This window comes from Oncorhynchus keta, unplaced genomic scaffold (genome assembly GCF_023373465.1).
Source record: "Oncorhynchus keta strain PuntledgeMale-10-30-2019 unplaced genomic scaffold, Oket_V2 Un_contig_3206_pilon_pilon, whole genome shotgun sequence".
Classification (NCBI taxonomy): Eukaryota; Metazoa; Chordata; class Actinopteri; order Salmoniformes; family Salmonidae; genus Oncorhynchus; species Oncorhynchus keta.
The window spans coordinates 5,343-19,652 of record NW_026287132.1 but is presented as its reverse complement, the minus strand read 5'-3'; the positions used below and the strand labels follow the sequence as shown (position 1 = coordinate 19,652).

Here is a 14,310-nt window from a genome sequence, read left to right as displayed (position 1 = left end):
ACAAGTACCGGCTGAGTGACCTCCGATTGGCAATAGAAACCAGACAATAAACGACATGGCTCCCCAAAGAGGAGTGTGTATGTGGTCACTGCACGACAGGGGAGGTAGAGACAGAGATGGACGACGTGGTCACTGCACGACAGGGAGGTAGAGACAGAGATGCACTTTCTCCTTTACTGTGAGAAATATAATCCTCACCAAGAGATTCATTATTCGTATAAATTACTACATTTATTCCACATTTGGTCTTAAAAACAACAAATACCCAGAGGTGAAGGAGCAACGACTCCTCTTGCAGACAAATATGTATTTGCCTCCCGAAGCCTGAGAGACACTGAATAATTAACTTAATTATTATTATGGTTGTGATTATTATTCCTAATAGTAGTGGTACGAGTAGTAGGGGTGATGGTAATGATATCAGTTTAGTTAATGATGGTTGTGGTAGTGGTGGTATAGTATTGTATTAGTCAAGGTGATGCTAGTGGTAGTACTGATGTAATGGTGAGTTAGTTATAGTTTAATGTTACATTTTTTTTTTTCATTCCTATTATTTATTCTTTTTCTACTATTAACTGTTACCATTTTCTTATTTTTATTATGTATTACCATTTGATATTATTATTCTGCATTATTTTATTACAATTTATATTGTATACGTTGTTGCTTGGGCAATATTGACGCAATGTCAATATCCAGCTTGGATTTGAATTTGATTTGAGTAACCTAACGTAAAATAATGAGAATGAGTGTCGACTTTTGGTCAACAAAAAAGTGTAATGGCTTACTTGCTTCGTGAGGCTTATTTGATTGAATAGAAGATTTGTCACGTTTAGGTTGTTAGGAGCGTGCTGATGTAAGTAGAACACGTGACATCCCGGCAACTTTGAGAAAAACCCCCCACTTCATATCAGTTTATCCCGGTTCTTGACAGTCCTGCTCATGAAGCGTCTCACTCTCCACGTAATTACAGAAAGGTGACGTCAGGAACCCCTCATCGAATATTCAACAAAATATTCAAATAAAGTAGACGTATCCACCAATCCAAAGCGAGGTGGGAGCGTGACTGGCAGTCTTTCCCGCTCTATGGACAACAGTTTCCATTGTCAGCGTGGAGACATACAGTAGGCATCTCTTCATTTTATCTGGATCTCTGGGTAAATCAAACTGCAGGTTTAACCTGTAGGCAAGTCAACCCTGCCAATTATACAAAAATATAAACACAACATGCAACAATTTAAATTAGTTTACTGAGTTGCAGTTTATGTAAGGAAATCAATCAATTAAATAAATGAAATAAATATCAATTTCATGACTTAAAGACATGCATCTGTTGGTCAAGAAACTATCAATTATCTGTCTGGTGACTAGAATAAAGACATGCATCTGTGTGGTCACAGAAACCCAGTCAGTAATCAAAAACCAGGTTGGGGTGTGGATCAGAAAACCAGTCAGTATCTGGTGTGGATCAGAAACCAGTCAGTATCTGTCTGGTGTGGATCAGAAACCCAGTCAGTATCTGTCTGGTGTGGATCAGAAACCCAGTCAGTATCTGTCTGGTGTGGATCAGAAACCCAGTCAGTATCTGTCTGGTGTGGATCAGAAACCCAGTCAGTATCTGTCTGGTGTGGATCAGAAACCCAGTCAGTATCTGGTGATCATGTCTGGTGTGGATCAGAAAGATATTGTCAGTATCTGGTGTGGATCGATGTCCCAAACATGCATGTCTGGTGAGTTTTCAGGCCATGGAAGAACTGGGACATCTACAGCTTCCTGGAATTGTGTAGAGATCCTAGTGACATGGTGCCGTGCATTATCATGCTGAAACACGAGGTAATGGAGGATGAATGGCACGACAATGGGCCTCAGGATATCGTTACGGAATCTCTGTAAATTTAAATTGCCACTGATAAAATACCATTGTTTTCACTGCCCGTAGCTTATGCCTACACATACCATAACCCAACTAGAGGGGGGGGGGGGACATAGTCAAAAACACATCTTACAAGTCCTACCTTCACTGAAACCTATCTTTGGGGTTATGTTAAATGTATTAAATTGGAAATAATCAAGATTATGGTTCTGGCTTAACTGCCATGGTGTTAAATGAGTGTTCTGGTCTCATGATGAGCAACCAGCTCTCTGGGACAGAGGATATTACAGAGAGAGGGAGACAACGAGGACAGAGAGGAGCCCAGTAATATCAGTGTTCTTCCCAAATGCCACCCTGTTCCTTTTATAGAAAGGTGCACTACATAGGGAATAGGGCTCTGGTCGAAAGTAGTGCACTATATAGGGAATAGGGCTCTGGTCTAAAGTAGTGCACTACATAGGGAATAGGGCTCTGATCTAAAGTAGTGCACTATATAGGGAATAGGGCTCTGGTCTAAAGTAGTGTACTATATAGGGAATAGAGCTCTGGTCTAAAGTAGTGCACTATATAGGGAATAGGGCTCTGGTCTAAAGTAGTGCACTATATAGGGAATAGGGTGGACGTACCCAGTCAGTCTCTGGACAAGACCCACTACACCAGTACCCATGTGTATCAAGGTGGTCTGAACACACATGGCTTCATGAACGGGGTGTGTGTGTGTGTGTGTCAGCAACATTAAAGACATCCAATCCACGTATTGAGTGACATCCAAACTCCAGCCACCCTCTGGGACTAGTTTGTCAACAGTTAGAGAGTTTCTCCTGTCAGATAGGACTAAATGATTAGAAATATAATGAATAGAACCGGACTCTCCATTCATATCTCCTGTCAGATAGGACTAAATGATTAGAAATATAATGAATAGAACCAGACTCTCCATTCATATCTCCTGTCAGATAGGACTAAATGATTAGAAATATAATGAATAGAACCAGACTCTCCATTCATATCTCCTGTCAGATAGGACTAAATGATTAGAAATATAATGAATAGAACCAGACTCTCCATTCATATCTCCTGTCAGATAGGACTAAATGATTAGAAATATAATGAATAGAACCAGACTCTCCATTCATATCTCCTGTCAGATAGGACTAAATGATTAGAAATATAATGAATAGAACCAGACTCTCCATTCATATCTCCTGTCAGATAAACAGACTAAATGATTAGAAATATGATGAATAGAACCACTCTCCATTCATATCTCCTGTCAGATAGGACTAAATGATTAGAAATATAATGAATAGAACCGGACTCTCCATTCATATCTCCTGTCAGATAAACAGACTAAATGATTAGAAATATAATGAATAGAACCAGACTCTCCATTCATATCTCCTGTCAGATAAACAGACTAAATGATTAGAAATATAATGAATAGAACCAGACTCTCCATTCATATCTCCTGTCAGATAAACAGACTAAATGATTAGAAATATAATGAATAGAACCAGACTCTCCATTCATATCTCCTGTCAGATAAACAGACTAAATGATTAGAAATATAATGAATAGAACCAGACTCTCCATTCATATCTCCTGTCAGATAGGACTAAATGATTAGAAATATAATGAATAGAACCAGACTCTCCATTCATATCTCCTGTCAGATAAACAGACTAAATGATTAGAAATATAATGAATAGAACCAGACTCTCCATTCATATCTCCTGTCAGATAGGACTAAATGATTAGAAATATAATGAATAGAACCAGACTCTCCATTCATATCTCCTGTCAGATAGGACTAAATCATTTAGTCCTATAATGAATAGAACCAGACTCTCCATTCATATCTCCTGTCAGATAAACAGACTAAATGATTAGAAATATAATGAATAGAACCAGACTCTCCATTCATATCTCCTGTCAGATAAACAGACTAAATGATTAGAAATATAATGAATAGAACCAGACTCTCCATTCATATCTCAGGTGATCCAGACTAAATGATTAGAAATATAATGAATAGAACAGACTCATTCAATCTTGTCAAAACTAAATGATTAGAAATATAATAAAGAACCAGAATTCAGAGCAGGTGTTTAAATGGGTAGAAATTAAGAATAGAAAAGACTTGCATTCAATCTCCTGTCAGATAGAGACAACATGGTATAACACAGTATTTGCATGGCAAATAAACCAGTCACAAACCGGAGACTCTCACATTCATTCTCAGTCAGATTTTTAGTTTTTTCAGTATTTTATTCACGACACCTGGTGTCACTCAGAACAGATGTAAAACACCAGCTTGGTCTCAGTCAATAGGAACATACCAACATCACAGTTCTATGTACCGATGCCCTCCAGGTCTCCTTCACCCTTTCACTGTACAGAGACTCCTTTCACTGTACAGAGACTCCCTTCACTGTACAGAGACTCCCTTCACTGTACAGAGACTCCTTCACTGTACAGAGACTCCCTTCACTGTACAGAGACTCCCTAATCACTGTACAGAGACTCCCTTCACTGTGCAGAGACTCCTTTCACTGTACAGAGACTCCTTTCACTGTACAGAGACTCCTTTCACTGTACAGAGACTCCCTTCACTGTACAGAGACTCCTTTCACTGTACAGAGACTCCCTTCACTGTGCAGAGACTCCTTTTCACTGTACAGAGACTCCCTTCACTGTACAGAGACTCCCTTCACTGTACAGAGACTCCCTTCACTGTGCAGAGACTCCTTCACTGTACAGAGACTCCTTTCACTGTACAGAGACTCCTTTCACTGTACAGAGACTCCCTTCACTGTACAGAGACTCCCTTCACTGTACAGAGACTCCCTTCACTGTGCAGAGACTCCTTTCACTGTACAGAGACTCCTTTCACCGTACAGAGACTCCTTTCACCGTACAGAGACTCCTTTCACTGTGCAGAGACTCCTTTCACTGTGCAGAGACTCCTTTCACTGTACAGAGACTCCTTTCACCGTACAGAGACTCCTTTCACCGTGCAGAGACTCCTTTCACCGTGCAGAGACTCCTTTCACTGTACAGAGACTCCCTTCACTGTACAGAGACTCCCTTCACTGTGCAGAGACTCCTTTCACTGTACAGAGACTCCTTTCACCGTACAGAGACTCCTTTCACCGTACAGAGACTCCTTTCACTGTGCAGAGACTCCTTTCACTGTGCAGAGACTCCTTTCACTGTACAGAGACTCCTTTCACCGTACAGAGACTCCTTTCACCGTGCAGAGACTCCTTTCACCGTGCAGAGACTCCTTTCACCGTGCAGAGACTCCTTTCACCGTGCAGAGACTCCTTTCACCGTACAGAGACTATGAGAACAGAAATGCTTGATGTACCAAACACACAGCGGTCAAAAGACTGGTCACTTGTCAGACAGGATCTTCTGTGATGGGGACATGAAAGGGATCCTCTCAACACACGTCATCAGCTGTTCCAAGGATCCATTCATTATGAACATCCTGGAGGGGGGGGTCACATGTTACCGGTGTGAACACAGTTAGGATCAGCTGTTCCAAGGATCCATTCATTATGAACATCCTGGAGGTGGGGGGGTCACATGTTACCGGTGTGAACACAGTTAGGATCAGCTGTTCCAAGGATCCATTCATTATGAACATCCTGGAGGTGGGGGGGGTCACATGTTACCGGTGTGAACACAGTTAGGATCAGCTGTTCCAAGGATCCATTCATTATGAACATCCTGGAGGTGGGGAGGTGGGGGGTCCACATGTTACCAGGTGTGAACACAGTTAGGATCAGGGCTGTTCCACAGGATCCATTCATTATGAACATCCTGGAGGTGGGGGGTCACATGTTACCAGGGCTGTGAACACAGTTAGGATCAGCTGTTCCAAGGATCCATTCATTATGAACATCCTGGAGGTGGGGGGTCACATGTTACCTGTGTGAACACAGTTATATGACAGAGGCCATTCCTCCTGGTGTCCCAAAGCAAACGAGGGTTTACTGTCCTGTGGATTCCTCCACAGGTCCTATAGGACAGGACAGGGCTGGGTTTATCCACAGGTCCTATAGGACAGGGCTGGGTTTATCCACAGGTCCTATATGACAGGGCAGGGCTGGGTTTATCCACAGGTCCTATATGACAGGGCAGGGTTTATCCACAGGTCCTATAGACAGGGCTGGGTTTATCCACAGGTCCTATATGACAGGGCTGGGTTTATCCACAGGTCCTATAGGACAGGGCTGGGTTTATCCACAGGTCCTTATGAGGGCAGGGCTGGGTTTATCCACAGGTCCAATATGACAGGGCTGGGTTTATCCACAGGTCCTATAGGACAGGGCTGGGTTTATCCACAGGTCCTATAGGACAGGGCTGGCAGGGCTGGGTTTATCCACAGGTCCTATAGGACAGGGCTGGGTTTATCCACAGGTCCTATAGGACAGGGCTGGGTTTATCCACAGGTCCTATAGGACAGGGCAAGGCTGGGTTTATCCACAGGTCCTATAGGACAGGGCAGGGGCTGGGTTTATCCACAGGTCCTATATGACAGGGCAGGGCTGGGTTTATCCACAGGTCCTATATGACAGGGCAGGGCTGGGTTTATCCACAGGTCCTATAGGACAGGGCAGGGCTGGGTTTATCCACAGGTCCTATATGACAGGGCAGGGCTGGGTTTATCCACAGGTCCTATGTGACAGGGCAGGGCTGGGTTTATCCACAGGTCCTATAGGACAGGGCTGGGTTTATCCACAGGTCCTATAGGACAGGGCTGGGTTTATCCACAGGTCCTATAGGACAGGGCTGGGTTTATCCACAGGTCCTATAGGACAGGGCTGGGTTTATCCACAGGTCCTATAGGACAGGGCTGGGTTTTATCCACAGGTCCTATATGACAGGGCAGGGCTGGGTTTATCCACAGGTCCTATAGGACAGGGCAGGGCTGGGTTTATCCACAGGTCCTATAGGACAGGGCAGGGCTGGGTTTATCCACAGGTCCTATAGGACAGGGCAGGGCTGGGTTTATCCACAGGTCCTATAGGACAGGGCTGGGTTTATCCACAGGTCCTATAGGACAGGGCTGGGGGTTTATCCACAGGTCCTATAGGACAGGGCAGGGCTGGGTTTATCCACAGGTCCTATAGGACAGGGCTGGGTTTATCCACAGGTCCTATAGGACAGGGCAGGGGGGTTTATCCACAGGTCCTATAGGGGCAGGGCTGGGTTTATCCACAGGTCCTATAGGACAGGGCAGGGTTTATCCACAGGTCCTATAGGACAGGGCAGGGTTTATCCACAGGTCCTATAGGACAGGGCAGGGCTGGGTTTATCCACAGGTCCTATAGGACAGGGCTGGGTTTATCCACAGGTCCTATAGGACAGGGCAGGGCTGGGTTTATCCACAGGTCCTATAGGACAGGGCAGGGTTTATCCACAGGTCCTATAGGACAGGGCAGGGCTGGGTTTATCCACAGGTCCTATATGACAGGGCTGGGTTTATCCACAGGTCCTATAGGACAGGGCAGGGCTGGGTTTATCCACAGGTCCTATAGGACAGGGCTGGGTTTATCCACAGGTCCTATAGGACAGGGAAAGGAAGTGCTCATTTCTTCTTGGTGGCTCTCTTTCCCTCGCCCTTCTTGGGTTTCCCTTTGCCTCTCAGTTTCCTCAGCCGACGCATCTCCTCCTTGAAGTCCTCGTGTTCATCTCTGGTGGGGAAGCAGGGAGGAAATGGTGTTACTGATGTGAGCTAAATTAACACTGAAGGAGGTGTACAGAAGAACAGAGACAAACAGGGTCGAGAACACAGAGACAAACAAGGTCTAGAACACAGAGACAAACAAGGTCTAGAACACTCTGGTTAGAACACAGAGACAAACAGGGTCTAGACACAGAGACAAACAAGGTCTAGAACACAGAGACAAACAAGGTCTAGAACACAGAGACAAACAAGGTCTAGAACACAGAGACAAACAAGGTCTAGAACACAGGGTCGAGACAAACAAGGTCTAGAACACAGAGACAAACAGGGTCTGGAACACAGAGACAAACAGGGTCTGGAACACAGAGACAAACAGGGTCTAAAACACAGAGACAAAACCGGGTCTGGAACACAGAGACAAAACCGGGTCTGGAACACAGAGACAAAACCGGGTCTGGAACAGAGACAAAACCGGGTCTGGAACACAGAGACAAAACCGGGTCTGGGACAAAGACAAAACCGGGTCTGGAACACAGAGACAAAACCGGGTCTGGGAACACAGAGACAAAACCGGGTCTGGAACACAGAGACAAAAAACAAGGTCTGGGACACAGAGACAAACCGGGTCTGGAACACAGAGACAAACCGGGTCTGGAACAGAGACACAAGACAAACCGGGTCTGGAACACAGAGACAAACAGGGTCTGGAACACAGAGACAAACAGGGTCTGGGTCTGGAACACAGAGACAAACAGGGTCTGGAACACAGAGACAAACCGGGTCTGGAACACAGAGACAAAACACAGGACAAAACCGGGTCTGGAACACAGAGACAAAACCGGGTCTGGAACACAGAGACAAACAGAGACAAAACCGGGTCTGGAACACAGAGACAAACCGGGTCTGGAACACAGAGACAAACCGGGTCTGGAACACAGAGACAAAACCGGGTCTGGAACACAGAGACAAAAACCGGGTCTGGAACACAGAGACAAAACCGGTCTGGAACACTCTGGTTAGAACACAGAGACAAACAGGGTCTAGAACACTGTAATTTCCCTGTCTGTGGTTAGCCAGAAGAACCTTCTAAAGCCTCTAGCAGTGGTTCTGGCGAGAGTAGGGCTGTAAACATTACTGCACACTGCCAAACACAGACATGCCAAAACAACCCAGATCCCTTTCCCATGAATAGCCCTATGGATCTATTAAGCCCATCACCACGTCATGTACTACCTGAAGAGTCCCATGTATCGTAGCTTCTGCGTAAGGGCATAGTAGATCTTGTGTTGAGGGTACCAGTCGTACACCTCCTTTTTCTGGGCCATGGGCGGCTCCTTGAACAGCTGGACCACCTTCATGGACTTGTTGTCCGTAGGACGCGCCACATCCCCAAAGATACGTGCACTGAGACGCGCCATACGTACGGCGTAGTTGGACAGGCTGGCCATAGCTCGCTGAAAGACAAGAGGAAAGAGAAGCAGCAAACATCGGTCAAATATGTCCTAATTTTTTTTTTTTAAACTTCTATAGACGGATTAGCTGACAACGTCACAAAAAAACAACATGACACGAGTGCTCAAAATGGGGCACTTTGTTTTATAATGGAGCAGAAGTCTGTTTGGTGATTCTGGATGGTCAGATAGCTAGGAACAATGAGAAGAAGCTGGCATGTAGCTAGTTTCATCTTCTATGCTAATACAGCTAGTTTCATCTTCTATGCTAATACAGCGAGTTTCATCTTCTGTGCTAATACAGCTAGTTTCATCTTCTATGCAAATACAGCTAGTTTCATCTTCTATGCTAATACAGCATATGCTATGTAGCTAGTTTCATCTTCTATGCTAATACAGCTAGTTTCATCTTCTATGCTAATACAGCTAGTTTCATCTTCTATGCTAATACAGCTAGTTTCATCTTCTATGCTAATACAGCTAGTTTCATCTTCTATGCTAATACAGCTAGTTTCATCTTCTATGCAAATACAGCTAGTTTCATCTTCTATGCTAATACAGCTAGTTTCATCTTCTATCTACAGCTAGTTTCATCTTCTATGCTAATACAGCTAGTTTCATCTTCTATGCTAATACAGCTAGTTTCATCTTCTATAGTTTCAAATAAATACAGCTAGTTTCATCTTCTATGCTAATACAGCTAGTTTCATCTTCTATGCTAATACAGCTAGTTTCATCTTCTATGCTATACAGCTAGTTTCATCTTCTATGCTAATACAGCTAGTTTCATCTTCTATGCTAATACAGCTAGTTTCATCTTCTATGCTAATACAGCTAGTTTCATCTTCTATGCTAATACAGCTAGTTTCATCTTCTATGCTAATACAGCTAGTTTCATCTTCTATGCTCTATTTCATCTTCTATGCTAACATGGCTAAAATTCACACTTCTACCTTGCCAACAACGGTAATGATGTATTTGGCACAACAAGTGCTCATTGTGCAGATGTATATATTTTAGAGGTAGACCGTTAAAATCGGAGTGGCCGATTAATTAGGCCGATTTCATTTCATAACAAATCGGGAAATCTGTATTTTTGCTAATACCTTTATTTAATCTTTAACTAAGCAAGTCAGTTAAGAACACATTCTTATTTTCAATGACGGCCTGGGAACGGTGGGTTAACTGCCTCGTTCAGGGGCAGAATGGCAGATGTTCACCGTGTCAGCTCGGGGGATCCAATCTTGCAAACTTACAGTTAACTAGTCCAACGCAATAACGACCTGCCTCTCTCTCGTTGCACTCCACAAGGAGACTGCCTGTTACGCGAATGCAGTAAGCCAAGGTAAGTTGCTAGCTAGCGTTAAACTTATCTTATAAAAAACAATCAATCATAATCACTAGTTAACTACACATGGTTGAGGATATTACTAGATATTATCTAGCGTGTCCTGTGTTGCATATAATCTGACTGAGCATACAAGTATCTGACTGAGCGGTGGTAGGCAGAAGCAGGTGCGTAAACATTCATTCAAACAGCACTTTCGTGCGTTTTGCCAGCCGCTCTTCATTGTGCTTCAAGCATGGCGCTGTTTATGACTTCAAGCCTATCAACTCCCGAGATGAGGCTGGTGTGACCGAAGTGAAATGGCTGGCTAGTTAGCGCGCGCTAATAGCGTTTCAAACTTCACTCGCTCTGAGACTTGGAGTGGTTGGTTGTTGTCCCTTGCTCTGCATGGGTAACGCTGCTTCTAGGGTGGCTGTTGTTGTGTGGCTGGTTCGAGCCCAGGGAGGGAGGAGCGAGGAGAGGGACGGAAGCTATACTGTTACACTGGCAATATTAAAGTGCCTATAAGAACATCCAATAGTCAAAGGTTAATGAAATACAAATGGTAGAGGGAAACAGTCCTATAATAACTACAACCTAAAACTTCTTACCTGGGTACATTGAAGACTCATGTTAAAAGGAACCATCAGCTTTCATATGTTCTCATGTTCTGAGCCAGGAACTGAAACATTAGCTTTCTTACATGGCACATATTGCACTTTTACTTTCTTCTCCAACACTTTGTTTTTGCATTATTTAAACCAAATTGAACATGTTTCATTATTTACTTGAGGCAAAATTTGATTTTATTGATGTATTATATTAAGTTAAATAAGTGTTCATTCAGTATTGTTGTAATTGTTATTATTATTATTATTATATTATTATTACATCAATAAATAAAAATAATAATAAAAAAATTGGAAAGAAAATCGGTATCGGCTTTTTTGGTCCTCCAATAATCGGTATCGGCGTTGAAAAATCATAAATCGGTCGACCTCTAATATATTTTCAAAAGACAGATGAAGTATAGTTTAACATGTTGTCAACACTCTAAACGGAACAACAATCTGGGCTGACAGGAAACGTTGAATTACAGGGATTCTCTTTTAAGCCCAGGAAGCAGCCAATTAACAGCTTTTCCAACTTAATAATGTTGGAAGTAAAGCATCAAAACCACCTTTTCTGCACCTCCAATAGAATCACTTATTACTGCCACGCACTGATTGGCTGATCCAGCAGATGGAAAGGTTATTGATTTTATCCAGAGAGGAACAAACAGAGCGAGAGGTTTCACTCTTCACAAAAATCTATCCAAAAAATAAAAAAGCCTAGTAAGTTTTTATTGGCTCGTATTGGACCGAAGATGGTCGCCTTTGTAACAACAACTTCCATTGGTAGAGCAGAGGCATGAGCATCTCGTAAAAAATAGACAGATCTCCGTTTTAACACCTACAACAGTGTTGGAACATAAAATCTAAATTTGTTGTTTAAACCTGCTCTACCCAGAATGTAATACTATTCCACCTGCTCTACCCAGAATGTAATACTATTCCACCTGCTCTACCCAGAATGTAATACTATTCCACCTGCCTACAGAATGTAATACTATTCCACCTGCTCTACCCCCAGAATGTAATAGAATGTATTCTATTCCACCTGCTCTACCCCCAGAATGTAATACTATTCCACCCGCTCTACCCCCAGAATGTAATACTATTCCACCCGCTCTACCCCCAGAATGTAATACTATTCCACCTGCTCTACCCCCAGAATGTAATACTATTCCACCCGCTCTACCCCCAGAATGTAATACTATTCCACCCGCTCTACCCCCAGAATGTAATACTATTCCACCCGCTCTACCCCCAGAATGTAATACTATTCCACCCGCTCTACCCCCAGAATGTAATACTATTCCACCCGCTCTACTCCCAGAATGTAATACTATTCCACCTGCTCTACCCCCCAGAATGTAATCCTATTCCACCTGCTCTACCCCCCAGAATGTAATACTATTCCACCTGCTCTACCCCCAGAATGTAATACTATTCCACCTGCTCTACCCCCAGAATGTAATCTATTCCACCTGCTCTACCCCCAGAATGTAATACTTTTCCACCGGCTCTACCCCAGAATGTAATACTATTCCACCTGCTCTACCCCAGAATGTAATACTATTCCACCTGCTCTAACCCCAGAATGTAATACTATTCCACCTGCTCTACCCCCAGAATGTAATACTATTCCACCTGCTCTACCCCCAGAATGTAATACTATTCCACCTGCTCTACCCCCAGAATGTAATACTATTCCACCTGCTCTACCCCCAGAATGTAATACTATTCCACCTGCTCTACCCCCAGAATGTAATACTATTCCACCCGCTCTACCCCCAGAATGTAATACTATTCCACCTGCTCTACCCCCTATTCCAGAATGTAATCCTATTCCACCTGCTCTACCCCCCAGAATGTAATACTATTCCACCTGCTCTACCCCCAGAATGTAATACTATTCCACCTGCTCTACCCCCCAGAATGTAATACTATTCCACCTGCTCTACCCCCAGAATGTAATACTATTCCACCTGCTCTACCCCCAGAATGTAATCCTATTCCACCTGCTCTACCCCCCAGAATGTAATCCTATTCCACCTGCTCTACCCCCAGAATGTAATACTATTCCACCTGCTCTACCCCCAGAATGTAATACTATTCCACCCGCTCTACCCCCTAGAATGTAATACTATTCCACCCGCTCTAACCCCAGAATGTAATACTATTCCACCTGCTCTACCCCAGAATGTAATACTATTCCACCTGCTCTACCCCCAGAATGTAATACTATTCCACCTGCTCTACCCCCAGAATGTAATACTATTCCACCTGCTCTACCCAGAATGTAATACTATTCCACCTGCTCTACCCCCAGAATGTAATACTATTCCACCCACCTGCTCTACCCCCAGAATGTAATACTATTCCACCTGCTCTACCCCCAGAATGTAATACTATTCCACCTGCTCTACCCCCCAGAATGTAATACTATTCCACCTGCTCTACCCCCAGAATGTAATACTATTCCACCCGCTCTACCCCCAGAATGTAATACTATTCCACCTGCTCTACCCCCAGAATGTAATACTATTCCACCTGCTCTACCCCCAGAATGTAATACTATTCCACCTGCTCTACCCCCAGAATGTAATACTATTCCACCCGCTCTACCCCCAGAATGTAATACTATTCCACCTGCTCTACCCCCCAGAATGTAATACTATTCCACCTGCTCTACCCCCAGAATGTAATACTATTCCACCTGCTCTACCCCCAGAATGTAATACTATTCCACCTGCTCTACCTCCCAGAATGTAATACTATTCCAACTGCTCTACCCCCAGAATGTAATACTATTCCACCTGCTCTACCCCCCAGAATGTAATACTATTCCACCTGCTCTACCCCCAGAATGTAATACTATTCCACCTGCTCTACTAAGAATGTAATACTATTCCCAGAATGTAATACTATTCCACCTGCTCTACCCCCAGAATGTAATACTATTCCACCCGCTCTACCCCCCAGAATGTAATACTATTCCACCTGCTCTACCCCCCAGAATGTAATACTATTCCACCTGCTCTACCCCCAGAATGTAATACTATTCCACCTGCTCTACCCCCAGAATGTAATACTATTCCACCTGCTCTACCCCCAGAATGTAATACTATTCCACCTGCTCTACCCCCAGAATGTAATACTATTCCACCTGCTCTACCCCCAGAATGTAATACTATTCCACCTGCTCTACCCCCAGAATGTAATACTATTCCACCTGCTCTACCCCCCAGAATGTAATACTATTCCACCTGCTCTACCCCCCAGAATGTAATCCTATTCCACCTGCTCTACCCCCCAGAATGTAATCCTATTCCACCTGCTCTACCCCCAGAATGTAA

At 43.7% G+C, this 14,310-nt stretch overlaps 1 protein-coding gene and 1 long non-coding RNA gene across 46 annotated transcripts; one reads left to right on the top strand and one right to left on the bottom strand.

Annotated features, from left to right (window-relative positions):
* The first annotated feature begins 5,890 nt into the window (after positions 1–5,890).
* LOC127923764 (uncharacterized) lies at positions 5,891–7,498 on the top strand. Of its 45 annotated transcripts, XR_008115342.1 has the most exons (12): positions 5,891–5,934; positions 5,967–6,003; positions 6,067–6,130; positions 6,165–6,228; positions 6,270–6,333; positions 6,409–6,482; positions 6,520–6,556; positions 6,594–6,721; positions 6,755–6,902; positions 6,969–7,037; positions 7,106–7,275; positions 7,377–7,498. It is a non-coding gene; the product is annotated as an uncharacterized LOC127923764 (long non-coding RNA). The 45 variants fall into 45 exon arrangements; XR_008115344.1 differs by having other exon boundaries at positions 6,270–6,301; positions 6,446–6,482; positions 6,520–6,689; XR_008115337.1 differs by lacking the exon at positions 6,520–6,556 and having other exon boundaries at positions 6,270–6,301; positions 6,446–6,519.
* On the bottom strand, positions 7,130–9,043 carry LOC127923763 (28S ribosomal protein S33, mitochondrial-like). Its single transcript, XM_052507819.1, has 2 exons — positions 8,805–9,043; positions 7,130–7,578 (listed from the first exon to the last, which is right to left on the bottom strand). Exons 1-2 carry the CDS (start codon positions 9,017–9,019, stop codon positions 7,473–7,475), a joined length of 321 nt encoding a protein of 106 aa, XP_052363779.1. The 5' UTR covers positions 9,020–9,043; the 3' UTR covers positions 7,130–7,472.
* Between the last annotated feature and the right edge of the window lie 5,267 nt (positions 9,044–14,310).

What these genes read in the sequence shown, in the direction of transcription:
- LOC127923763 (XM_052507819.1), bottom strand. Translation starts at nt 9,019, where the DNA reads ATGGCCAGCCTGTCCAACTACGCCGTACGTATGGCGCGTCTCAGTGCA. An exon ending in CGATACATGGGACTCTTCAG is followed by an intron (nt 7,579 to 8,804) that starts GTAGTACATGAC and finishes CTTCCCCACCAG; the next exon opens with AGATGAACACGAGGACTTCA.